This window comes from Ixodes scapularis, unplaced genomic scaffold (assembly GCF_016920785.2).
Source record: "Ixodes scapularis isolate PalLabHiFi unplaced genomic scaffold, ASM1692078v2 PGA_scaffold6__148_contigs__length_123643588, whole genome shotgun sequence".
NCBI lineage: Eukaryota > Metazoa > Arthropoda > Arachnida > Ixodida > Ixodidae > Ixodes > Ixodes scapularis.
The window spans coordinates 57411517-57437863 of NW_024609881.1; the positions used below are offsets into that span (position 1 = coordinate 57411517).

Sequence of the window (26347 nt, forward strand, 5' to 3'; positions counted from 1 at the left end):
CGCTCGCAGTTGGCACGATAGCTCCTGCATCTTCTGCTGTACACTTCCTTTCACCGTAACTTGGCAAAGAGAGAACACTTATGGACCCCCGCGAGCCAATCGGAGTGACGGAGGTGAAGCACGTGGGCGAGTGTCATTTGAGCAGTCGGTGAATAGGGAAAAGAGAAACTCCCATTTTAACCTGGGCCCTTTTTTGCGTGTCCCAGGTGTTGCTTTTGCTCCCCTCGGAGATTAACGCATCACTCAAAATTCGTACAAAAGCGGCCTTCTTCCCTCTCTCCCGCCCTTGGCTTCGACGCCGCTCCCAAACTAGTGAGAGAGAGTGAGTTGTGTGTCTCCCTCTGATGCTCTGATTGGCTCCCTGGGACTGTAGCCTTCGCTGTTTGCTGAGTTACGGATAGCCGGAGTACAGTTCCAGGGCGTGCGGGAGAGATCAGAAGTTGGCACTGCGACACAATGTCTCGCAAATCAATTACCTCTTCCTTGAGCGAACTGAAGGTTTGGCCACCTCAAAATCGGACGTCTTTACGTTTCTCGCCACCTACAGAGCACGACTGGCTGCAGTCGGGTTGTAGACGGCTACCGGGGCACTACAAGCGCTACAAGTCTGTCGAGAATATGATGCCGTCCTCGTTCCTTCCGCCTTCCCCGTTGCTCCGGAAACCCGCAAAATCAAATTTACTTTTCTGCTTTTATCACTTGAGGATCTTGGCTGGAGTGAACGGAAAAGCGAACTCGTGCTTTAGTAAAAAGTGTGAAAGTGAATATGTTCTTGTGGGGATTACAAGCAGTAAGGAAGGTGGAAGCGACGAGGAAGGTATTCAATCCTCGGCAGACTCACAGTAGTGGCCTGGAAGCCGCTCGAGGGTTCGGGGGCATATGTCGTTGCCATATTTACTGCTTCCCATATTTGTTACTTTTATAAAAAAATATATTATCCAATTGGTTCTTTCCTAGGCAAAGCCACAAGTTGTACTTGTGAACAGTGCAAACCCTATACACTATATAGTCCACTGCAACTCAAGAAGTAGGGCGAGCGACAGGAAGGCCGGGAGGAGGAAGCAGACAGAACGCCGGAGAGGGGGAAACCTCCTCCTCTCCAGCATTCCGCCTGCTTCCTCCTCGCCAGCCTTCCTTTCTCTCGCCCTACCTTCTTGAGTTGGAATGGACTATAGTCATAATGGATGAATGGTAATGGCTATACCCTTTGTAACGGGCGGCAGCTTGCATCACCTAGCCTAACATTTCGTCATCCCCTCTTTTCAAAGTGTTTCCATTGCTTATTTTTATCAGTATTTTTACCCCTCCCTAGACCTTTTCCACCAATCTTGCAGTCTCCTCTTAGTTACCGCAATTCTTTCCTTTCCATTTGTCTAACCATGTCTGCAAATTCCAGTGCCCCCTCCAAATCCGTAGTCATTCCCCCCAAGAGGGTGGGACAAAGTGCCGTGCACCTTAAAATTACATGTTCTATAGTTTCCCCTTAGTGATTGCATATGTTCTCTCTCAAGGTTGCCAATTCTTTCCTACAAAAAGACTCGTTTATGGTTGCACAGACTTTGCCTTTAGTCATGCTAAAGCAACAAGTATTATTCTAGAAAGGGGTGAAAACATTTTACGAGCAACTATTGAACCTGCCGACGTTTGATATAGATGACACATTAGAGTGACAGTCTGTTACAGTAACATCCAATAACTGCTTAATGTAACACCATAACTGGTTATAACTTGCCCTTCATGTGGCCCTCGATACCAAAAATTGTTCCTCTCAGGGCATAGAAGTCAATGTTGATTAATTAATTACTTAATTAATCAATAGCTTATAGCTAGGGCTCCATGTTTTAACTTTTTTTAATGCGGGGATGTTTTTGGGGGGTTAATTTTTTTTCCAAGAGATTCTGTGTTTTTTCAGCGTCGATTTGCAGTGTTGGAGCAAAAAATCTGTGGTTACCGGGGCTCCTGCTGAAGGAAACATGACACGGGCGTGGGATTCCCTGACCGCAAGAGAACATGCACGCGAAAAAATTATGTGGGAAATGTCATGCACAGGCATGGATAACAGAAGGGAACAAGGTAATGGAAGAGGTAAGGGATAAGGACAGAAGGAAGGAAGGGGTAAGCACACAAGGAAGGTAAGGGATACGGACAGTTCAGTGAGGGGTGTGTTGGGACTCACCACAAAATTAAGCTGTAGTTACGATTTCCTTCCACGAGGCCGGGTTTCCTCATTAAAAGGAATCTCCAATTCAAGGTTCTTTTGGTTTTTTCCTGATTTGGACAAAACCGATCCTGGGTTAACTTCCAAGGTTTATCGGTGATTACCAAAAACATGAAAACGTAGTGATGACACCTCCGGTTAGGTCGCAGCGACCCGAGTAAGCCGGTGCCGTTTGTGTCTGATTCCATAACCGTTACGAATTCAAAAGACGCGACATAAAACAACTTCTGCTATGTCTGATCTTTTGTTCAAAAACCGTAGCACGGCAGCAACACTTAAGCAACTGAAATGGGTTTCGGGCGTACTACGACTCCTAGTGCAACGTGTCTTTTAATGTAACAGCTGCCACTTTTCGTGCCCATCGTTTTCAACGCGGAAGCTCACAACGAGAGAATTGGCTCGGGTAAACGCTTCCCTTTTGTTGCATCAGGCTAGTGTGAGCTACTTGAGTTACCGTGAGCACAAATGAACATCGAATTCAACCTGAAACTTTACGTCGAAAGCTGTCGACTTCAATAGGAAGGAAGAGTAGTACTTTATTGTCGTGGCTTTATGTGCTTTTGGTTGAAACCAAAACATACTTGTCTCGGTTTAAAGTTAGAATTTGCCAGACAGCAGCTCAAACTAAAGTGTATGTTTAAATCGCTGATATAACCGACTGAATGCACAGGATCTTTTTTGACAGGAGTCGGCGGACTGTATGTGTTTAAAAGCTCAAATTTTATGCGGTGCGGTCTATCTACAGGTGCGGACAATACAATGACTTGTTTTTCCTCGATTGTTCGTCACGACGGCATGTGGCAGATTTTGCAGATGACAGGATATGCTCATAATGATTTCTGATAATGCAAGCTTTTTTCGTGTGTGTGTGTGCGTGCATTAGCAACGTAGGCATTTTTCAAAATGTGCTCTGTATAAGAATCTTTTGACAGATTATAAAAGCGGTCTGGACAGTGCATTACATGCAGATTATGCGCCCGGTGCAGACTGTAGTTCGGAAAATATGATACAGGCCCAGCTTGGGAGCGCGCGTTCACATAGCAAAACACTAAAAAAAAAATGCATGCAAAGTGAAGCTGCTTGATTTATTTCCAACAGCTATTGACTTCACAAGCTCTTTCTCCCTACTGAAGTGCACTGCAAACCTCCTGGCTGTAAGTACCAAGACTGTGTTGACTCGGATGGCATTATAGGCTCCTTGCACTGACGTCACATCGCATACTTTTGAACACCAAGTAAAAGGAGGAGAGGGAAGCTGCTTTTGTAAGAATTTTGAGCGACAGGTTAATCTTCTATAATCTTCTGGGAGGAGAATAGCAATGCCTGTGCAAATCAGGGAAGCAGAAAGGAGGATCCTGATAAGGGGGGAGCTCCCTCTTCCCCTTTTCTGTGGAGGGCATCGGAAATGACGTCACGTGCAAGCCACGTATTTCTTTTCACCCGCTACATGGACATCGCTTTATTGATATCATGTTTGCAAAACATGATATCAATAAAGCGATATAACAAAACATTGCTTTCCCAACATATTTTAAGAGAACTCTCTTCGGTAAATGTATCGACGAACGTTTTATATAGCACAAACATATCTGCTTCTCTCGACAGCATTTCGAATACTTGAGGGCGCCCTTACTTTCAACATTCTGCCTGCTTTTGGCTTCACCACTGGCAATATTTTAAAAATAGGGGAAAATATTTTAAAATATATAAGAAACAGCAGGCAACAAAATTCCTGTTGAAAAAGAAGAAAAACCTCAGATGTTTGAGATCACAGTGATACAAACAAGAAGTCACGGATAGCTCCTTTTTAAGTAACAGACGATCAATGAAAGGAGGACTCGTTTACAACATCCATATAAGACAATGGGTGATAATGTATTTTTGGGCCACGGCTGAAGCTTATTGAAGCGTGTTGTGCTTCCACTGCCCCGGTTTCGAGTTTAGACCGCGCCATTTGGGCTTCATATGGGAGGAACTCACCAAATAAGGAACGCTCAGAGCAGAAGTCCTCAAACTTTTCCATCTCGAGGAACCCTATTCGCCAAGACTGACACCTGAGGAACCATCACGGTCCCGGCAGTGATCCAGTAAAGCAATAACAGAAGCCTCCAGAAAGAACAAACGGCGATGCACATAATAGCGAGTGTTCTGGCTCATAGACATGCATCAATGGCTGGCTCAAATTTGCTAAAACTTCGCATAAACTGGGAAAATGTTTTACTTGAAGGCAGGGACAGTCGATGCAATTCCAGCACCCCCGGGGTACACCAGTGTGCACCTAAAAAGAACCCTTGGGGAAAATCTTTGGGGAATCCCAGTGTTCCTAGGAGCCCAGTTTGAGAGCCCATATGGCATTGAGTGCCTCGGCGCTGCGTTCCTCGATTTCCTTGTGGGTACTGCCACTTTGGTGCTCAGTGGAGAGCAGGTGCAACTGGAGACCGTTACGGTTCGAAAATGTGACTTCCCGAGCTTTCAACGTGGCGTTGAGAGGCTCGGACGATACCGCTTCAAGATTTCTGAAGGACGGAAGGGCGTTTCCCGCAATTTCAAACAAAGCTGCAGATAATTGGCAGAAATAATTTTGTGATGGCAAATGACTGAGGTGCCATTACTTCAGGACATAGGTTATTCGGTGGCCCCAGTTGTGACACGTCGCAATGCATCCGAAAAGTACACGAATCGACTGCGTTCCGACGGAGGCAATGCACAGGTGCGCCTACGAACAATGCCTCGCGTTTAGACATGTTTGACAGCATGAAATGTAAGGACATGATCCCGCAAAAAACTATACACGTGGCCCTTTTGATTCTAGTTCACATTGCCCCGTTATCTGCAAGGTTTTTTGCCTGTGCTGTCGTGTTGCTACGGCGGGAGACAATGCGAGATTTGCAGACTATAGGGTGTTTTCACTGACGTAATTTCGTCCACCATTTTGTTGTTGTGAGCTGCCTGGCGTGTGCCAAACTCGAGCATTCCAAGGATTTACATGCCCCTCAAACGCGTACAGCACCTCTGACATCATCTCAACCGGTTTCGATGTAATCTTTCATAGTACTAAATTTGTTTGAAAAAACAAACCAACAACAAAATGGCGAATTGACGTCATGTGCAAACAACCTATAGCAGAAGAAACGAGGGCTTTCTCCACCTCTGCCTGCAAGTCTGTTTCTAATATTAGCGGAGGAAAAAATCTTGGACTCACTTCGTCGGCAGTTTCTGTTTTCTTTTATAATTAGAAAATAAAATTTTAACATTGTATATAAAATTGACCAGATCTTTTTTATTTTATTTTATTACGTCAAAAAAGCACAAATTGCCAACTTTTTTTTTTTTTTTTTGCTTTCATTTTTGTTGTAATACAAACTCATTAAAATGTTAATTTTTTTTTTTTTTGTTATGTTTGCCGACAATACGACGCGACGACGCTGAGCAACTGCGCAGTTTTCGTTCAACGAACTGCTACGCCGAACTGCAAGACACGAGCAAGCAACTTTGAGACGACTCACACATCGTGTGTGGCAATTATTAAACAAATGAAAAAGAAAAAAGTGGCCCTCTAACGAAACAGGAAGAAAAACGGGCGGGCACTGTCAAGCCGCTTGCCGCTACCGCTGCGTCTCTTCCTTCAAGCTCTCAGGTAGACGAAAATAAAAGTTGGGACAGGGAATAAAAGTCGATTTGATCGATGGGCGTCTACCTTGGAGACGTTTTCGCAGCGTCGCCGGAACAAGACGTAGCAGCGGGTCGTCAGGCATCAGCATATTGTCAGAGTCGACGTGGACTTCGGACACTACCACCTCGCCGTCTTGCATCGCCGATCCGTTATTCAGCGAAATTTGATTATTCGGCACGGCAAGGTCACTGACCACATCAAACCAAAACACTTCGCGATTGAGTGGCCCCAATTCTGGCTTCTGTTGGCTTCCTATGTGACTTAGGTCTTCAACTGAGTCTGCGATATGTGCGATACCTCTGTGGATTTCACGAATATTCGTAGCTGCGTAAAAAAGTCCGACTTTGGACGCGTTGGGGGACAATATTTAATTAACTGGACTGCTCCGTGAGCTTCCTAGTTTCGTCGATTCCATCAAACAGACACAAACCAAACGAACAACGCGTGCAGAGAGTGACACGGAGATTACCCTCCCTGTGCTGTTTTTGGTTTCTATTAGCGAGTTCGTTTCACACGCACCGGCCCCGTTCGAGTTCTCTCCCAGAATGCAGCGCACTCGCAGAGTGTTGCACGGAGAACTGGACTCAAACGAACTCGCCAAATGCACCGAGTGCAGAAGACTGATGTTGCCGCCATCTATGTTGTAGAAAATGTACCGACCTCAAACCGAAACTAGCGCCTTTCTGTTCGGAGTGATGGTTGGGAATGCGAGAGTGCAGTCACTACCAACGTTTATCTACAAACGTTGAACGCTACAACCTGTAGTTTATAGTTGCGATGACTTCAAGCAACTCGGCTGTCGTAGAGATAGTTACAGCCGGCGTAAATTTCCGCACCCAGCTGTCTACAAAGCAGCTGGTTGCGATCTTTCAATTCTTATAACCGTTTACACTGAAGAAAACTGATGATGCTGTCCGAGCAGAAGCTTGATCCGTTTGAGCATGGTATTATGCGTGAACCACTGAAAGGGTACGGCTTAAAACTAGTCTGTTGGAATATCCAGCAAAACTTTTCGTGGGACTTTCGATTTCGATCGTCATTACAAGTGGATCAGATGTTAGCCTTGGTGAGGACGTCGAGAACGAGAGCTTTCTCGAACAAAATACGACGGGGCAAGTTAGCTGACGTAGGTAAATGTTAAACATGATGATGTTGCCCAGGCTTCGGGTAAAGTCACTGTTTAGATTTCTCTGATGCTTATTTGGTAGTCAGAGTTTTCTGCTGAGCCAGTTTTGCCGACAAATGTTCAATTTTTCACCCGCACACGGATGTTGATAAACATCACGGGGGCCGCTGGTGCGTTTGTTCTGAGCTTTTCTTGACACACTGGTATAGTCCAGCGTTTGTACGGCAATAGAGCGACTTAAAACTGCAAATAAAGCACGGGTTGTCAATTGCTTCCTTCACGAAATAGCAGACGCTCACAATTCAAGCTCGCGTTTGATTCCGTTGCCCACGGGACGCGATTTCTATCAGAAAATCTACTTTTTTTCCTTTCGGTTCCGCGACACATCGTAGCAGACGAACCCTCGTCGTCTGCTCTCGCTCCTCGCCGGCCTCGCCGGAGCGAGGCATGACGGGATTGCATTCTGGCGCACGCCCGATTTTCTCGGTGCAGCGAGTGCATGCACGCGTGCGGTGCCGCCACTGAAACGAACTCGGAGAGTGCAACTACTCGTGGAGTGCCTGCCGAAACGAACTCTCTTTACGCCGCGAGTGGGCACGCGTGGACACGAGTGCCGTGAAACGAACTCGCTATATGTAAGAACGCAAACGTCGACAGCTGCGGTTATGATAGCGTGCCGATGAGAATCGTAGCTGTCAACCTAGCTCACGCAGCACGTTTCATATTTTTTCTTCGAAAGCACTCGACGACTCGACACCGGGAGGGGGAAAAAAATTGTTTAAAAACGTTTCGTGAGAGCGCGAGAGCGTCACGTGACCAAACGCCGTCCAATCGGGCTTCAACACGAGTATGGCGACCCCTCATAAATTGAGCATGCGCAAACGCTCCGCGCTAGCCTCTGCCACGTTTGTAACACTCGAAGGCTGGTCACCGGTGCCGTAGGAGGGGAGCAAGTTAAAACAAACTTTCTTTTGTACACGCGACATAGGAACCATGTTGTCGCTAAAGTTTGTCACGTTACTCTGCGCTCTCGTCGCCGTCCACTGTGAAGACTACGAGAAGGACGAGCACGTCCTGGTCCTGAAACAGACCAACTTCGACAAAGCAGTTACCGAACACAAGCATGTGCTGGTCAAGTTCTGTGAGTGCCTCTTTTCTTCCTCACGTCGTTTTTTTCCTGCGAGAGAGGTTAAATACGTCGTCGCATAGGCTGGTAATTTGTCCCGCCTCTCTTATGGATGATTGTTTCCTTGTTTCGTGGGGAAGAAAGCGAATGATGTCGGCGTTTTGGTGTGGCCATCGAAACGTCCCACGTAGTGGATCGTGAGCTTGGGTGGTAGCCGGCGTCGTTTAATGCCCGCTTGGCGACGGCGGATGAGGCCTTATCTCGGTCTCGCCGGGCGGCATCGGCGGCGATTAAAGGTGGCGACGTGTGAGTAATTCGGCCGTGACTAGCGGTTCCACTTGGCTGCCCGCGAACGCATACAGCCGGGTTAACGAACCTCTGTTTGTGTTGCGGTCGACGCGGCTACAGTCGGTCTACGTGTCGTTGTCGATAATCGCGTAAGACACGTCACTACTGATGCTGGTCAAGTGGGCGGTTCGAAGTGGACAACTTTTCCTCGTTCGTATTTGTAAAAGAAATAATCGCAGGGCAGCTCGCTGCTGAAGTAATGAGATGCTTATCGAGTATGAGAATAAAATTCCAAAAATTATGGCTGAACTTGGTGTTTGGCATTGCCTGCCATTCGTGGCACCGGGTAACTGATAAAGCTTTACCAGTGATGGTGCTTATCCGGTTTGTCAAGCTTGACCCAAGTGTCTGGTGTACGGAAGAATAATTGTAAACGTTGAGTCATGCCAACTGTATTAGTACATTGCATAGCTTTCTCATTTCACAACTTCGTGTTCCGTATCCTTGTACGGATGAATAATTAGTTCTCTAATTAACTGGCACCACTACTAAGCTTACTTTACAAATGAGCATTTTTTTTTCTTTTTCTGGTGTGCATGTTGCAAGGATGGGGTCATACATTGGATGAAAATGCTCTGTGAATGCTTTCTGAATGCACTGCACAAATATGGTAGTGAAAAGCAGGTAGCCATAACTAAAAGAATAAGGGCACTGGGAAAATGGTAAATCACAAACGTAACATAACTGGGGTCTTGGTTTCTATTTACATTTGAAACCCATACAATAACATGTTAGCATAAATACAAGTCGAGATTGGTACGCAATGTGAAATGTGGATTCTGTTGCTCAAAATGCTTGTCCTTTACTTCTTTACCAATTTACCGGCACTCCGAGCCCCCATTACATGCAATTGTACGATAATGTGCCAGCAGTTTTGCAGAGGTTACCAGAAAAAAAGTTGGCAGAAGTCTAATTATTGGCGCAGGTCTTGCACAAGTCTCCTTGCTGCAAGATAGTCTTGTATGACTTCATGAGTACAGCACAAGCCCACCTTGTTGAAGCTTAATTGCGGCAAAGATTGCGCCAGACATACACCACCACGTACTAGCCGCGGCATTCAATCGCTCCGCGGACTAATCAGGGGAGGTGATAACCGTGACAAGTTCTGCGACGTGCACCTCTGCTGCAGCTTATTCGTGCATCGTGGAGAAACTACCTAACAATAATAAGGGTTTTCGAGGAGGTTCTAGCACACCCTTAACTCGTATCAGACTACAGTTATGCATGCAATTTCCAAGCAGCACTGCACATAAGCTGTACGCCGGTCGGGATGATGAGCAACAATTGTGTGGCACCTTCGCAGATGCCCCCTGGTGCGGCCACTGCAAGGCAATGGCGCCAGAGTATGTCAAGGCCGCCAAGCAGCTAGTGGACGAAAGCTCGGACATCAAGCTCGCCAAGGTCGACGCCACGGTAGAGACTCAGCTTGCCGAGACCTACGAGGTGCGAGGCTACCCAACCCTCAAGTTCTTCCGCGATGGCAAGCCCTACGACTACAAGGGTAAGCTGCTTGGATCGCTTGGCGATTGAGTTCACGCTGGTATAGGCAACAATGGTCGAGAGAGGATTGGCGATATGCCACACCAAGTGGTGATAGTTATGAAATTGCAGAGGGGAAGCCAATTGGCAAAGGAAGAAAATCATACTTTTGGTTTCTAATTTCTAGGTTAGGTGGCGCAAGCTACTGCCCGTCATAAAGGGCGCATTCATCCATTCGGTGTGTACAGCAACATCTTGTAGACAACTAGGACATAGTGCCGAGTTTCCTATGTCTCTTTATGGAGGCCAGTACAGGGACATGAGTGCTGCTTCAATGTTTGACTGGGACTCGTCTTCTCATTGATTGGACAAGCCCCAGGTGACCTGCGACGCAGAACTCGTGTTCATTCTGTGTCCCGAACTCGCTTCCGCTAGGTGACAGAGAAATGCAGGACTATGCAGTCTTACCTAAGAGGTGATGAGTGTAGTCCTATCTTATGAGGCATATAGAGGGTCTCGAGTTGCCATAAAGTTTGGTTTGCATAGTATTTAGATTTAAGGGACCCAGGATCATCTTGTTAACACTAATGCCCCTTTCAGGCCATTGATGGTGCATGTCAGAACTCTGCCTTATGGACATAGGGACAAGGAGGCTGCTGTCTTTGAGGGTTGTAGAATCTGACTGATCTTCTAGATGGCTGGCACGGGGACTCAAAAGGACTATTTTTGTTGATGCTGTTTAAAGTAAGCCAGAGTCCCCAGTTTCACGCAGTCAGTCCCTCTGCTTTAGGAAGTGAACCTTAACCAAACCCTGCAGACATACTACCACTCGAGGTTGATGCTTTGAGGGTTTTCCCTTGATTGCACTCCAGGTTGAGATCCACGCGTCTCTTGCAGGTGGCCGTACCGCCGACGAGATGGTGCGTTGGCTCAAGAAGAGGACCGGCCCCGCAGCTGAGGACCTCAAATCCGCCGATGCTGCACGTACCTTCGTGGATGCCTCCAAAGTGTCTGTGGTTGGCTTCTTCAAGGACCAGGCAAGCAGCGAAGCCATGCAGTTCCTAGAGGCTGCGGAGGCCATCGACGCTCACCCCTTTGCCATCACGTCCGACGACGCGGTCTACAAGGAACTGGGAGCCTCCAAGGATGGAGTCATACTCTTCAAGAAGGTGGGTATGGGGTAGACCTTTCTTGTCAATGGCCTTGTCCCACAGAACATCCGCAAGTTGTATGCTGGCAGCGTGCACTTGAACTGTCCCCCTAAACCAGGTTGTACCGCTGCATTCACTGACCTCGCTCCAATTGAGGCACCACCCACTTTCCCAAGGAACGCACGAAGGCCAGCTCTGGCCAATCACGGCGAAGGATGGGCGGCCTTTGTGCCTTCCTTGAAGAAGTGTAGGGGTCTTTCAATTGGAGAGGTAAAGGTGCTTGTCATAGAAAGTGTGTTTCTACATCTGGGCTCACTGTGTGTGTCCCACTTCAGGTGGTACAAGTCCTAGAAGACGTCTTTTTCAACATAAATTTAGGGAGGAGATAGTTTAGTCTGTTCCTGAATGCCTGAGGATGGCAAGTAATGTTCAGCCATATCAAATTTAAGTTTTTAGTTTTTTTGTTTTTTTTCGTGAACTTGTCAGACTTGCAATCTCGAAAGCTGCAGACAAGAAGGCAAAATTCAAAGACCCAGGCATCTTATTCGTGCCCACTGAGCAGTTGTTCCTCTCATTTCTCTTGAAGGAAGGTGGAATGGAAAAATTGTCAGCCCGGCCAAAGATCTTGCAGACCGGCTTTGAGAGCTGAGTGCTAGACACCGGAAGCTGAAAGTTTGTCGTTCACGGCGAATTGAGTCCGTACCTTTCATTCCTGCAGTTTGACGAGGGCCGCAGCCTGATGGAGGGTGCTGTGACGTCCGAGAGCGTCCAGTCTTTCGTCAAGACCAACAGCCTGCCTCTGGTGGTAGAGTTCACCCACGAGAGTGCCCAGACGGTCTTCGGCGGACAGATCAAGCTGCACAACCTGCTCTTTGTGAGCAAGAAGAGCCCCGGCTTCGAGGACATTCTCAAAGACTACCGAGAGGCCGCCAAGGACTTCCGCCACAAGGTGCTCTTCGTCACCATCGACGTGGACGACGAGGACCACGAGCGCATCCTCGAGTTCTTCGGCCTCAAGAAGGACCAGGTGCCCGTAATGCGCTTTGTCAAGCTGGAGGGCGAGATGACCAAGTACAAGCCGGAGAAGGACGACCTCACGCCCGAGAATGTGCGCTCATTCGTGCAAGACGTGTTGGATGGCAAGCTGAAGCAGAGCCTCCTGTCTCAAGACCTGCCTGAGGACTGGGATAGGCACGCCGTCAAGGTCCTCGTCAACAAGAACTTCGATGAGGTGGTCTTTGACAAGGAGAAGGACGTCCTGGTCGAGTTCTGTGAGTACCTTTGACACTTGTAGTGCGCAGTTCCATACGTAGCTTGCATTGATGTCGCCTGGTCATATATAATGGAGGGAAAGGGCACATGGGAGGGTAGCTTCCACTGCGTTATTGAGGCGCTCCTGGCCACCGGAAAGAAAGCCGGTCACAAGTGCCGCACCGGCATTTGGCTGGGGCTCTTTTACTCGCCGATCAAACAAGAGTTCCAACTGAACACTGACGCATCATTTCTGTTATGTCTGTCAGCAGTAGGCAGCTATGGTCATGGTATCTGGGTGTTGCCAAAACTCATTATCTCGTTGCTGTTCGACACGTGCCGCGAATGGTATTTATTGGGGAACTCCGGTGTTTATATTATTGAGATGCGATTGTATTCTCGCGATTGATATTAGCAAGATGTTCAAACTCGTGGAAGTGGGGTCCTCGCGAAAGAGTTGCTTACGGTACACGGCGCACTAAGGTTGAGCCTTTCGGTGCCGTTGGCGCTGGCTTTAACGGTGATGTTGTTGCGCGGGCAGATGCTCCCTGGTGCGGACACTGCAAGCAGCTGGCCCCGATCTACGACGAGCTGGCGGAGAAGTACAAGGAGAAGCGGCCGGACCTGGTGATTGCCAAGTTCGACGGCACGGCCAACGAGCTGGAGCACACCAAGATGCAGGGCTTCCCCACCATCCGGTTGTACAAGAAGGGCACCAACGAGGCCGTGGAGTACAACGGGGAGCGCACCCTCGAGGGGCTGTCCAAGTTCATCGACACGGACGGGGAGTATGGCAAGGCGGCCCCCGAGGAGGTGGGTTGTTTGTCAGCAGTAGGTTGGGAATCGATCGGCTGTTGGTAGTTGGGGGACAGTTCCCGATCGACTGTTTGCGGGCGGTCTCTTCGGTATTGATCGCCAGCTGGTTAATTGGAGACTGACAGAGTGTTAATGACTGATGAGCTGTTCGCCGGCAGTCTGTCGGGATTGGTTGTCAGCTGGTTAGATTGGGATTGACTGGCAACCATTAGTGGGGGATTTACCGGTTTTGGCGACTGCTTAGTTGGGGATTGATTGGCGACCAGTTTGTTGTGGACTTGGTTGCTAGCTACCTAGTAGACAATTGATTGGCAACCCGGTTAGTTCAGGATTGATTGGCTATGTGTAGTTCGGAGTTCTGATTTTATTGGCTGCTTGTCTATTTGGTTATTCAGGCTACCTCGCAGTGCCTAAAAGAAATTTTTGCAAGGAGGGGATGCTTGTACAAATACGGCGCAGTTGGTTGGGGATTGATTGGTTGCGTGCAGTTGGCGGGGTTGTCATTTATTGGCTGCTTGTTGGGAATTTATCGGCAGCCAGTTGAAAATTGATGAGGGGGCTCCATATTAATTGGTTGCTTGTCGGTAGTCTGTCGGGTATTGATTGAGTGTTAGTCTGGGGGTTCCGAATTTATTGTCTGTTTATCGGCACTCGGTTGGAAATTGATTTGTTCTCGATTGACCTGCTGTCGATAGCTTTGGGATTGATTGACTGTTGGGAGTTTAGAATTGATTGGATGCGAGGACCAGTGGTGGACCCAAAACTATTGACACTTGATGGAAACGTCAAATGAGTGGGAGATAGTTCGGTGTCAAATTAACAAAATGGGTTGGGTGTTGTCAGCAGCTTATTGGCTACTGATGCCAGTCTTGTTAACATTTTAGGTGGTGAAACCTACGCAGAAAGCAACCAAGAAGTTTTTTCTTTTGTTTTAGGCAGGAAAAATATATATGAATTGCCGGATACGAGGGACATTGAGATTCTGGTCTGGGCCATGTATATCCATCTTTACAAAATTTTGCTTCAATTCTGGTCGCTTACATGCATCGTCGCGGATCAGTGGCACTCGAAAACTAACCATGGCAATTACCCTTTGCTGGGCATTGCTTGGCGACTTGCCGACGGCAGATCGGCAGCCATTCAATCGCACCCCATCTTTCCCTCTCACAGGTCACGGAAGAGGAGGAGGAGGAGGAAGACAAGGAGGACAAGAAGCGCGACGAGCTCTAAGCAACTCCCCTGTGACCCATTTCTCCCACCGCTCATTCTCCCCCTCCCCCCGCTGCCCTCTCATTGGTCACTCACCCCCGTCCCTGTTGTTGTTCGCATGTGGTCCCCCTCTTGCGTTTGATCCCCTTCTCCCGATCTCTTCCAAGGCCTCACATGAGGGTGCAAAGAAGCCCCCGTTTAAAGGAGGGTGACCGGAAGTACCACGCGCACATTTGGGGGGTGCGGTTTCGGTCGTCGTCTGCCGCCACCTCCCTGTGGTCCCCCCCGGCCCTTGTGATGGGGGGGAGGGAGGGCCCTTCTGGACTTCCGTGCGCCGAGCCCCCTTCGCTTACGGGGTGGACTGTGTTGCATTTGTGTGCGCGAGTGTGTGCTGGGGGGTGCCGTCTGGGCACCTTTCGATTAAAAAAGAAAAGGGCTCTGCGGAGCTTCATTAAACTGTACAAGCTGTCACGTGGAATTTGTTTGGTTTATACTTATTGGAAAAGAAATGGGCATTGCCATCATTTGTCACTGAGTGACAAGGTTGGAAGCTCGTACAGGTGGCAAGACAACTGAAGGTCCTCCCTGCCGATGGTGTACATTACCATCATTTGTCAGTCGGTGACGGTTCGAAGGTCATACAGGTAGCACTACAACTGAAGGTCCTCCCTGCCGTTCTCCGCTTCAGTGGTGCGAACGCTAGAGAGGCGACCTCTCCAGTGTTTGCTCTGCTAGTGAGCAGAGTTTCCCGTCTGCTGCTAACCTGTTGCCGAGAATGGTTCAGAGGGTACACCTTTCCTGTGTTTACAAATCCCCAGCACAGTAATGTGCATCGCTTTAAAAAGCATGTGCCATGTGCAAGAACACCTCAAATGGCACCGGCCAGATGCCATCTGTGTATTCCTCCGTGAGGTGCTGTGGAAATGCCACCCTGCTCGTGCACGATTGCTTTACCCGCAGTTAATTTCAGTCTGGCGAACTGAGACTCTGGTTCTAAGTAAGGTTCTGCACAATCCGTTCTCTTGCCTTCTGGCAGGTTTCACCTTTTCTATAGTTTTGGATCTGCTACCACTTTCTGATGGAAGAAATGATGGTAATGTGGCAGAAGCTCCGAGGGCGAGCTTTTGGCATTGCCGACAAGCACTCCTTTCTCGGTCCTACAAATGTGTCCTTGGAGCTTTGGCTTTGCTTGCCCACAAAGTGGCGTCCCTCAAATTGTTGCGTGTACACATTTCTCCGCTCGTTTTTGCCAGTGATGAGATGTGCAATGTGGTTCTATAGTCACTTTAGTGCATCATGCATCAAGAACTGCTGAGGTTACCAGGAACTAGGTTATTATACTCTGCTGCAATTGCTGACCAACGGTTTTGAGTTTAATATGTGGAAGAATGGCCTGTTTATGGTAATTTGGAGCAGGGGCTGCATGTACGACCAATGCTAAAATTGTAGGAGAACGCCTAAGCTTTGCCTTTACGAGTGGAACACTATGGCAAAACAAACTTCTGCTTGTTCCAAAGCTGTGCCAGCGTGCCTTGTGTGGCTGTCAGTAGGGTGTTGCTTGCAAGCGAAGGGTCGTGGGTTTGAATCCTGCCTAAAATTCTTCCATTTTTCTTCAAAGCAAAAGAATTGCTACTTCAAATGAAATTATTTGAGATGTGGCGACCTTTAATTTGCATTTCACGTCACGTTTCTTAATGGCTTCCATTCCGTGCGCAAGTTGTGGGTCGTTTTAAATTCCCGTGCGAGGTTGAATGGCTGCGACGTCATGGCCCTATTGACCAATCAGGATTTTCCCGTTGCAACGCCGCCGATGCAGGCTTACCTGCAACACTTTAATGCTTTTGCGTTAAAACTAATAACCTTTAGACTTAATTGAACCAAATCGAGGAATTGCACCAAAATATATGGGCAGTACAAATCTGATTGGCGAGATTTGTCTCTAAACATTTCAAGTTTAACCCTGCATTTATGATAATTATCGCAAATCTTCCCCACCCCTTTGTCAGCATTAGTGCTGCACTGTTGGCTTAAGACTAATGTCATTTACAAAATACTACCGTAAAATGTCAAGCAAGTACCCAATCGTCGAAAACTAGGGGATGGGCCGGTTCGCACACTTGCTTTCGACTGCCACAAGTATTATGATCTCGTAGCCGCTAGTGTTCGTCGTAATACCGTTGGCGTCATCTGTTGAGTGGACCTGGAACACTTGCAACCGCTGTATACAGCCTGCAAGTTCGTCTGCTCTTTGCACACCTCATGTGTTCCATATGTTGGCCTTTCATTTCGATGCGCACAAGATGCATTTTGGAACACTTCTTCACTGCTTAGCACCGAGAGAAGCGGCGGACATAAAGCGACATCTCGGTTGGCTCTGGATCCTTGGGTGGGCGCTTTACTCGTTTCTTTTTTTGAATGTTCCAAAAGTAGTGGATAGCCACTGTTTGGGACATATCTTGCGTTTTAAGAGTACCAGGTTTTCCTGCTCCAGTTCCATCCACATCGAATGCGAGTACTTGTCTGCCATGCCACAAACTCCTCGATTGCACTATTAAAAAAGACAAAAAAACTAAAAAACGCCTGCAGTGTACATTGGGCCACAGATCAAGTACTAGTTTTGAGACTAATCTCCATATATTGAGGGGCAAATACACCACGCAAACATGGGCACCAAATAGCAACTTCCCACCACTTCCAAGCACCAACGAAATGGCATTTGTTTGCTGATATTGTACTGTGCTATCTAATGAAATGAAACTAAAAAAAAAGCTTCCCACTTCCAATTGGTCGGCAGGATGTGGCATCGTATGCCCCTTACACAGAAAGGCGTACATCCTGTCCTGGTTTCTTCCTTGCCCAATTTCTTTTGTAACACGTGCTACTACGAAAGAGCTGTAGATATAGTCTTAAAGCAAATTAGGGATGAAAGCACTGCCGTTTGTGTGTAGAGAGCAAACCAAACTGGCCCACTACCCTGTGGATAAGCCCAAAGAATCCTTCCCAAAGCGGTATTTTGGTATATGGCATTTCGCCAAGTTCCTTAGTTAAGCGCTTTTTTGGCAAACGGTGCTCCTGTACAGTAGTCGAGATAGCCTTAAAAAGGAAACTGCCTGTGTAGTGGGATGCGCATCAGCACAGCAATCATTGTTTGACCTTCGTTGGTGACTGCCCCCCAAGCAGAAGGCAAACTCCAAAACAAACAATTTACCCTCAGAATTTGGGCCATGAAAAATGTTAAAAGCAAAGCAGGAATTCCACCATGGTCTCCTGGTTCTTGTGGAATTCACTAAATATTTGTTAGATGTCGTGACCATTTGACTAAGTGACCACCACTCACTAGAATGCTGTTTGATAGAATGGCATTCATTATGAATCCACACAGAGGAGTCAACAGTAGCTTTTATTATAAGATCGGAAAGGAGAAACATGCACCAACTAAGAACGAGACCAATCACTTGAAAATTCTCTATCAGGAAAAAGATCCTTATTGTGGGCACTTTATTGAATGTCTTTTTTTTTTTTTTTCTTCATAATGAGGCAATAAAAATGGGCCAGGAATAGAAATACTTCAGGGTTCCACAACTACCCTGAACAGGAGCGAATCCTGAAAGAGCAGCTGGTCCTCGAGGTCCCTGTAAGAAAATGCAGACTGGCATTGGAGGTGGCACCGTGAATACAATAATTAACATATAATAAATGTGCTTTCTCATTTTCAGTTATACCTATAGACCATTCCACTTGGGTGAGAGGAGAGAAGGAAACAAATCTGACATTAGGCAGTTCCGGCGCTACAGCCCACCAAAACTGCTCAAACACCAAGCCTGTTTGTCATCTGCAGTAGGGATATTTCACCCAAACATTTCCACTGAAATGCCCGGGTGTATGTAGATGGTACAGCAGTTGAAAGAAATGGCGTCGCCCAGGTAGCGTTTAGTGGAATGGTCTATAATCTCGCCAGCGACTACAGGGTTCCGTGTTGAAACCCCGAGAAATTAGCCTAGCCCCAGACTCAGTTTTATCAAAATCTGAGAAAAACGAATAACCCAGATTTGCAGCTGTCCTGGAGAATAATAAAAGGTTCGCAGAAAACAATCTCCAACTACGGCTGCACTGAACGGTCCGCCAGGCTGCTTTATTCTTTAGAAACCGCACCTATTGTCCCGTTCGCTTCACATGTCCATTCCGGGACGTTTTTGCAAGTATTCGGGTCATGCTAGGGATTCCCTAACCCGGGAGGTCAGGGAACCCCCGGCCGTGTCCTGTTTTCTCCAATGCAAGCCCCAGTAAAGACGCCGCAAACTGCAGGAACTTTGGAAAAAAAAGTAAACGCCGAGTAAATACGCTTGAATTAGAAGAAACGAGAACTCTGAAAATGTGAAACCTTAGTCATAACCTGAAGGCCCCTTCACACTCTTGCAACCGAGTACGACTGAGAGAGACGAGACCTCTTGAAACCTTTAAAATTTCTTAGGACGAGGGAACACACTGCATCCTGGTGCCATCTATGCGGTGACCCTCGAACTGCATTTCACAAGAGCGAAGGTTTTGTGGGATTTCAGAGGTCAAATGTGCGCAATACCTACAAGAAAGCTCGTTTATAATGTTGACAAAAGTTTTTTAAGCCAAGAAAGAAAGTACAATGTGCGGCAAAATAGAAAATATGCTGGACCGCCAAGTTTACACTGCTACCCAATAGATGGCGGGATAGTGTGTCCTCTCTTTGTACGAGGTTTCAAGGCACCCAGTTCTAAGAGGTCGCAAGAGTGTGAACGGGCTATAACTTTAACCGGCGTTTAGATAGAATGAGCCTACAACATAAGCTGAGCTTTCTACCAGGACCGTTGGAAACCAGTCTCCATGACACCATTCCTACTAGACCATAACAGCGTAAAAGAGCGAAGCCAAATAACCCAAGTAGGGGCCATGCAGTTACAGCTCAAACAACTAGTAGTATAGTCTTTATCTAGGATTATCAAGTAATCCTAGATAAAAATATCAATTCATGATTACAGACATTTTCTTTTCTTTTTTAGAGAGTACAAATGAAATAAAATTTTCCCAGAAAGAAAGTGGAAAGATTGGACAAATGTTTGAATAGCAGTTTCCAATAATACTTTATTCGATATTCGCTTTGAGATGAAGTGCAATATTCACATTTTTCAAAGTTCTGATCGCAGCGGGTTAACTCTGCTGAGTGTGTTTCTTTCCGAGCACTGGTGCACTGCGCTAGGTTCCGAGGGTGCTGCTTCTCTGCAGTGCACCTGTGCTCGGTAAGAAGCGCACTTGACGGGGCCAATCTGCCGCAATCAACATTTCGGAAAGTACAAATATTGCAGTCCTGTGCTTAGGTGAAAAGCACACTTGCAAACTAGGATGGCGCTTGCGCGTGCCAGATGTATTTATATGTTAAAAAAAAAGTCAACTGCATTGCTGTAAAGTTTCCAAAAGTAAACTGACTATTATGCAAAAGTATTTTAGGCAGAGATGCCCTGACAACTTGCAATCATAATTAGTCATTGTCTTTCTTTTTTAATCCGAGATTTAAGAAAGGGTACTTGCATAAAACTAGTACCCTTATGAAGAGCCGCATGCGGCTCTTCACGTGCTAAAGTGCGGCTCGCGGCTCCCTTTCCTGACCCCCCCCCCCCCCCCCCTCCGAAAAAAAAAAAAAAAAAAAAATAAGAAGAGAAATGGAGCGCGTTTTAAATTGAAAGACAGGTTGCGGTTTGGTAGTCTACTGCTATTGCTACCTTACTTGGACTGCTTATTACCTATATAGATTGAAAGCAGTTAGAGTTTCGTTTATAGCTCTAAACAAAAGTTTTCACCCCCCCCCCCCCGGTGGCACTTGGGACGTTTCGTAATTTTGTTTGCGGCTCTTAGGCCGGGCCTGCCTGGCCATCCCTGGTCTACAGAATAAAAAGCCTCAAGTTTACTTGTTCAAAGTTAACCATAAGCAAGAAACAAATGTACAACTCTATCTAAAATTCTAATTGAAAGATAATGAATCCGATGCTCAGATAAAACAGCACCATTTGGAACGCTTGGCATCATGCAATGACATTTGGCAGTGACCTAATGCTCACAAAGTGAAGACCGAAAAAGCCTTCACTTTGTGCTGGTTACATGTAGAATCTATGATTAAGTCTACCCAAAATCCCACCATTCCGATCCACACAAGAGGTGACGTTTCTAAATGTTCACAAAGACTAAATACCACCATTTACAATAATTTTGAATCATGCCATTATTCTTTCTGATTAAGATGTCAGGCCTTGTTGAGCATGTATTCCCGCAAAACTCGTGCATTTGAAAGAGCCGAGGCAAACACAGCTGCAGCTAGGCATTGGTATAGCAGGAATTACACTCCATGGTGCACAATAATTCATGCAAGCTTCCTCTCTAGCAGCACCTGCTTTTTAAACTTGAAGACCTATTAAATAATTGCCCTTTGTATTTTTGTTTCCTCGACAGTCTAAAGCTAAAATTACAGTTGGGGCTCTTGTTATACTTGCCATGTGCATTCCTGTGAAATTGTTGCAACTCTGCAATATTTGTGAGGAGTACAAATTGTAGTGCATAGCAGTGATGCTACTGCAAAATTGTGATTTGGAGCAATTTTTGGGGACCCTGACAATAAAATTTTGGAGCACTTTGGAGCACCTAGAAATGGCCTTTGGAGCACATAATTGTGAAACCTGGAGCCCTTTTGGACACCTAAATATAACTTTCCGAAGTACTTTTGAGCATGCAGTTGTGAATATTATACCACCTAGATTTATTAAAGAGAATTATAAGAGTTGTAAATGTCTTACCGATTTTTTTTTTTCTTTTGGTGCGGACAGTTTAGGTAGAGTCCGTCGATTCAGGTTAAACCTAATTTTTGCTTAAATCCTGCACTTGAATTCCACCATTTTTCATATTATACTCTGCTCCGAAAATATTTTCTAGGTATCAAAGAGTTGGTAGAGTCACATAGATCGAAGATCGAGCCCAAAAGTTTACTTTTATGTCTATTGTGAATTGTATCCTTTGACCTACCTCCCCCTGTTTAGACCAGAGAAAAAGAAAGAGAGAGAAGCATAAGAAGCATATGATTTTCCTCAAAAACTTACAAGAAACAGCAGATATTTTGTTCCTGTCGAACTAGTGATATTATTGTACACTGCAAATCTATGCATTAGCTGTAATGTTGAAAAAACCATCTCTCAGTTTCAATATGTTAAAAAAAACAAGACAAGACTAGGATGGATACAAAGATGCTGCGCACGCAGAAGATTATGCAAGCCACAAGGATTATAAAAAAGAATTAAAAAGCTCAAGTCAGTTCATACAATGTTCCAATGCAATCTTGTGTACTTTAATGACTTGATAGTGAAAAAACAAATTCCTTTGAAACCGGTCATTGCTCTTTGTTGTTAATTATACTAGCATACTTTCTAAATTTACCAACCTAAAATAACCCGAACTCTAAAGTAATTCTTTGAAAAACCCGCTTTCTCCCCGATGACCAAATTGGAACAAAAAGCCCAATTTTTACCCCCCGTTTATTTAAAAAAATATAAAACCCGAAAACGAAGAACCCCAAGTACAAGCCACTTTGTAACGTTGATCCCCACAGGCCTAATGACAAAAAATTATCTTTCATAGCAATCCAATGTGACGGATTACTAAACAGATCTTTCTCATATAAAAAGGCTGACAACTGCTGGTGCAACTTACTGCGCATTTTTATTTTGACTTAAAAGGAAACAAGACCAGACTTCCTGAACAGGACGCTACAAAGAAGCTGAATAACAAGTGCGACCAAACGCTAAAGAGGCTAGTACGTGAACAAAAAGATCTTTAAACATTATCTCCGGTTTTTCGAGAAGTTGTCCCAGTGACAAATCGGCGTATGACGAAGTGCCCTGTTAAAGGGGCCCTGCAATCATATTTAAGCGTCTACCTTTTTTGCGGTTTCCACATCTTCTGGGGTTTGGGCAAGCCAGCGGGCACGGAGAGAGTAACTAAATATAAGTATGTCATATTTTAATCGGACGACGCGGAAACCTTTTCCACCTACGGGGGCAACCCGCGGTACAGAAAGCGCATGACATGTGACATATTTTGTCCTGGGCTTACTACTGGTCAGAGCCGCTAAAAGCTTCTTTTTAGTCGAAATACAAAATATAAGTGGCGCAAACCATTTCAATTATTTATAAAAGTAGTTTTTGTTCAGTATTTTAGATCAGAAACGAAACAAATATAGTTTAGAAAGTATGGAAACAAGAAATGATTCGTCGACATACCCGCCACCAAGCGGTGGAAAAGGCAGCGCATATTAGAAAGGGGTAGTGGCATCAGGCGCTGACGAGCGGCGAGCGTAGAAAGGTCCCGGATGTACGCGGCGGCGCTGCGATCGTATGAACTGGAGGATCTGACCGGTTCGAAGCGCTCCGAAGGCCTTCGGCGAGCAGCTTTAGCTTGCGCTTTGGCCTTTTGGCGGTATGGCAGCGCAAAGTGGCTTCCGCTCTAAACTGATCTTTATCCTGTGTTTGCTGTCGTTTGTGGCCAATGAAGTGTCATGCCGAATTAGTGTTTAATCGCGCAGCAAATGCAATGCGAGCCGCCCTGGCTGCCCGCTTCTTACAGCCTATCCAGAACATGCTTTAGTGGCGTCCTCTCGAGCCGTCGCTTGCTGAGCTCACTACCCCTCCTCTAGTTCACGGCCACTCAAGCAACCAAGGACGTCAAGGAGAAGGTTATTTTTTGCTTGGTTTTGTAATTTTACTTGCCTATAACTTTTAAAATAAAGCGAAATTCAAGAAAAGAAAAGTTTCAGTAAGTTACTATGTTCAGTGTGCTCAGGTTCGATGCAAATTCAAAATCAGTAAAAAAAAATCCTTGCAGGGCCTTTTTAAAGCTTTTCCAGTTCCTATATGCCTGCCAGCTTAGTCATGTTCTCAGAAAGGCTTGCGTTTGCCTCAGAAAAAAGCCCCTGTCCCGGTTGACAGCACAGCCACAAGGCGTCCTTCCCTTTGCCGTGGCTCAGGTTGCGTGTAGCTGTGATAGTTGGCGCAAGTCATCAGCTAAGCCAGTCATGTAATATGGCGGATTTTTATCAGGATGGAAGAGGAAATTGCCACTGGCGCAAAATGGCGCAGGAGTGGAATCACTACAATCGTTAGAGGAAACAGAGCAACACCACAACTGCAGCTGGAGTTCTCCCAATTCGCCACTTGACCACATGTGCCAAATATATTTAAAAATAAATTATTAGCAGTTATATGTACTCACCTTCTAACTGTTTACACTGCCAAAGAAAAATAACTAAAAAGATATTTGAGTTCTGTGTTTTTTTACACCGAAGGTACACATTCCTTGGATATCCTATTCAGGCTTTTCATTCATTAGGCTTACTCATTTGGACTTTCCAATCTCCAAAACCAGAAAAATACAAAAAGGTGTTCCATATACCGGAGCTAACAATAAGATGCCCTTAGAATTCTACTTGACCGTAATCTAATAGTTTCACAAGTAAAGAAAAATGGGGCCACATTTCTGCAGTGCTTAGCAGCAGACAACGTCAAAATGCCGCATTTTGATGTTTCTCCTATGAAGGCCATATTCTGCTGGTTAAAATAAGACAGACCTCTTTACCTCACTCGACCCTCGGTGGTGGCGCAACGAGCCCACCTCGCTTCTCCCTAGTCAAACACTCTAGGGAGATTGGAAAATACAGTACCGTATTTGCACTAATATAATGAGTTTTTTTTCGAAATTACGTGCTCCAAAACGCACCTCGCGTTATATTCGGAATCGAGTTCAACCACAAGGCGAGCGAGTCTGGAGAAAGCCAGAGGAGAAAGCAATCCCTCCGGCTCAATGCAAAATACCCGGTGTGAAAAGAAGTGGGGGTGTGGAAGGGAATTTATTAGCTATTAGTCCACATGAAGGGACGAATAGAAAACATAAAAAAGCATTTTTATCATTTTTGTGTTTGTACAACGCACGCATGCCACACAAACTCAGCGCGCGCCCGCCATGCGGGAATACGGGCACTAGCCAATTCGAGCCAAGCCAAGCCGGGCCAAGCCAAGTCAACACAAGCCAAGCCAAGCCAAGCCCACCGACCGCGTTTACGCAATCGTGCGACATGAGGCATTTGTTTATGCAGAGGCACCAGAAAAAGAAGTGTGATAGTGTATCGGTTCAGCAGTCTTTTTTCTGCCTGCGCATTGTTTAATTTCTGCTCCAGAGTGGTCTAGTGTTTGTGTGTTGGTGCTTCTATTTGGTGCCTTGTTTGGATTGTGGGCTGCCGAGGAGCTCGCACGCAAGAAAAAGGAACTACCAGACAAGCAGGTGCCGTGCTGCTGCTTATCTGCGTAGTGGCAAAGTGGATTGTAAACGGAAGGACCTGAGCAGTGAGGATGAGTGCAGTCAAACCATAAACTGATATTTCTTCTATTTCCATTGGCTTTTCACTTCTGTTATGCCCCCGAGCGAGAAATTGACGCTGCCTCGGTTCGCGTTATAATAGTAATAATATTTTTTTTCTTCTTGGGGGCATCAAAACCTGCCCTCGCGTTATATTCGTGGTCGTGTTATATTCGTGCAAATACGGTATATAGACCGGAAAGCACAGTACATAGTGTTAGAATGTTTGGTGCGCTTTTTTTGTCTGTGTTGCGACGTACCACTGAAAAAACACGTTGCTGTTGGTGGACATCATTAATAAACAAACAATGCAACAAAATCAAGCCCTTTGACCTGCATAATGCTTTCTCATGAGTAAACACATAAAGAGGGGTTTTCCCTACCTCTGGGAGACAAACTCCTGCCAGACGTATGGGGTCGTGTGGTCCCCCTGCGGTCTCAGGAAGCAGGGGTCGTGGATGGTGTAGCCCACGCTGCGCCCGCCCCCTGTCTGGTCCATCAAAGTCACCGAAAGCTGCAGAGCACAGATAACTTTGCAGACACCTATACTTGACTATTCTGGTTTTAAATGCACAGCATTTATAGGGCGAGCTTTGAAGATCTCGTGTCCGTGGCATATAGCCTCAATGACATCACGTGACATCACGGCACCACATCATGCCATGTCGTGCAACACCGTAATGTCACGTGCCTTCATGAGCCAGGCGACGTTATGACATGACATGACACCGCATCACATGACATGGTAATGCCACATATCACAATGTCACATGACATTTTAACGTTGCATATTTTCATGACGTCACGTGACATCATGACCCGACATTATGTCAGATGACATCAAAAAGTAACATGACATTGTGACATCACATGGCATTGTGATATCAGTGTCATGCAATACTGCGACGTCATGCGGCATTGTTACGTCAGTCACGTGATACTGTGACGGCTGATAACGCAGATAACATCATTACATGCTTATCATACACGTTTTCCCAACACCGGCCTTGAGCCTGTCGCAAGGGGGACGGCATTACTGCACCTCCACTCTTCCCCTGTGCTCCAAATCCTTGTAAAATCGACCGATGTAGTGGTTTTCGATGACGTTCAGCAGGTTTCTCATTGGAATCATACGTTTACTTTCGCTAACTAATAGGTTAATTAAAACATTTTAGTAAATTATTCATCTTACTGTGATGATTGAGCCTCTATATTATGCCCCCCATGCCATATAACTCAACCGGACAGACTGCATTAATGTAACTTTTGCTGCTTTTAACAAAAAAATCAAAATAATCTGTAAAGTTTAAAAATATTTCTTGCACAAGGAAGAGGTTAGACAGAGGAGGGGGAACAGTTTAAGAACGGTGAGTGAAACGCGAAGCGTCCCTGGAGAACTCTTCCATGGCAATGTCACCCACTAGGGCACTATACTTCGTTTCACCTTAAAGGCCGACGTACACTTTGCGCTTTCATCTTTTGTCTGCCTTTTGCTTTCCTATATCCTCTCCACTTTTTACCTTGCCACAAC

General features: G+C 46.1%; 3 protein-coding genes across 3 annotated transcripts in view; 1 reads left to right on the forward strand and 2 right to left on the reverse strand.

Annotated features, from left to right (window-relative positions):
- LOC8037870 (methyltransferase-like protein 22) overlaps window positions 1–6364 on the reverse strand; it is a 32406-nt gene extending 26042 nt beyond the window's left edge. The window contains exon 1 of the mRNA XM_002405789.5: window positions 5916–6364. Coding sequence (XP_002405833.3) covers window positions 5916–6030 — 115 coding nt within the window. The 5' untranslated portion in view covers window positions 6031–6364. The remainder of the gene's footprint in view (window positions 1–5915) is intronic.
- Window positions 6365–7649: 1285 nt separating this feature from the next.
- Window positions 7650–14875, forward strand: LOC120837176 (protein disulfide-isomerase). The gene is made up of 6 exons (XM_040206406.2): window positions 7650–8158; window positions 9795–9992; window positions 10868–11139; window positions 11840–12392; window positions 12914–13185; window positions 14359–14875. The coding sequence occupies exons 1-6, from the start codon at window positions 8011–8013 to the stop codon at window positions 14416–14418; spliced, it is 1503 nt and encodes a 500-aa protein (XP_040062340.1). The 5' UTR covers window positions 7650–8010; the 3' UTR covers window positions 14419–14875.
- A 3048-nt stretch (window positions 14876–17923) lies between these two features.
- Window positions 17924–26347, reverse strand: part of LOC8037868 (TNF receptor-associated factor 4) — a 43912-nt gene continuing 35488 nt past the window's right edge. Inside the window, exons 12-13 of the mRNA XM_040206378.3 lie at window positions 25200–25330; window positions 17924–18029 (exon numbers count right to left, since the gene is read on the reverse strand). Coding sequence (XP_040062312.1) covers window positions 17966–18029; window positions 25200–25330 — 195 coding nt within the window. The 3' untranslated portion in view covers window positions 17924–17965. The remainder of the gene's footprint in view (window positions 18030–25199; window positions 25331–26347) is intronic.

Excerpts from the sequence above, each read along its gene's own strand:
- LOC120837176 (XM_040206406.2), top strand. The coding sequence starts at position 8,011 with ATGTTGTCGCTAAAGTTTGTCACGTTACTCTGCGCTCTCGTCGCCGTC. Across the intron at positions 9,993-10,867 it reads CAAGCCCTACGACTACAAGG|GTGGCCGTACCGCCGACGAG; the intron begins GTAAGCTGCTTG and ends CGTCTCTTGCAG. Across the intron at positions 11,140-11,839 it reads GAGTCATACTCTTCAAGAAG|TTTGACGAGGGCCGCAGCCT; the intron begins GTGGGTATGGGG and ends TCATTCCTGCAG.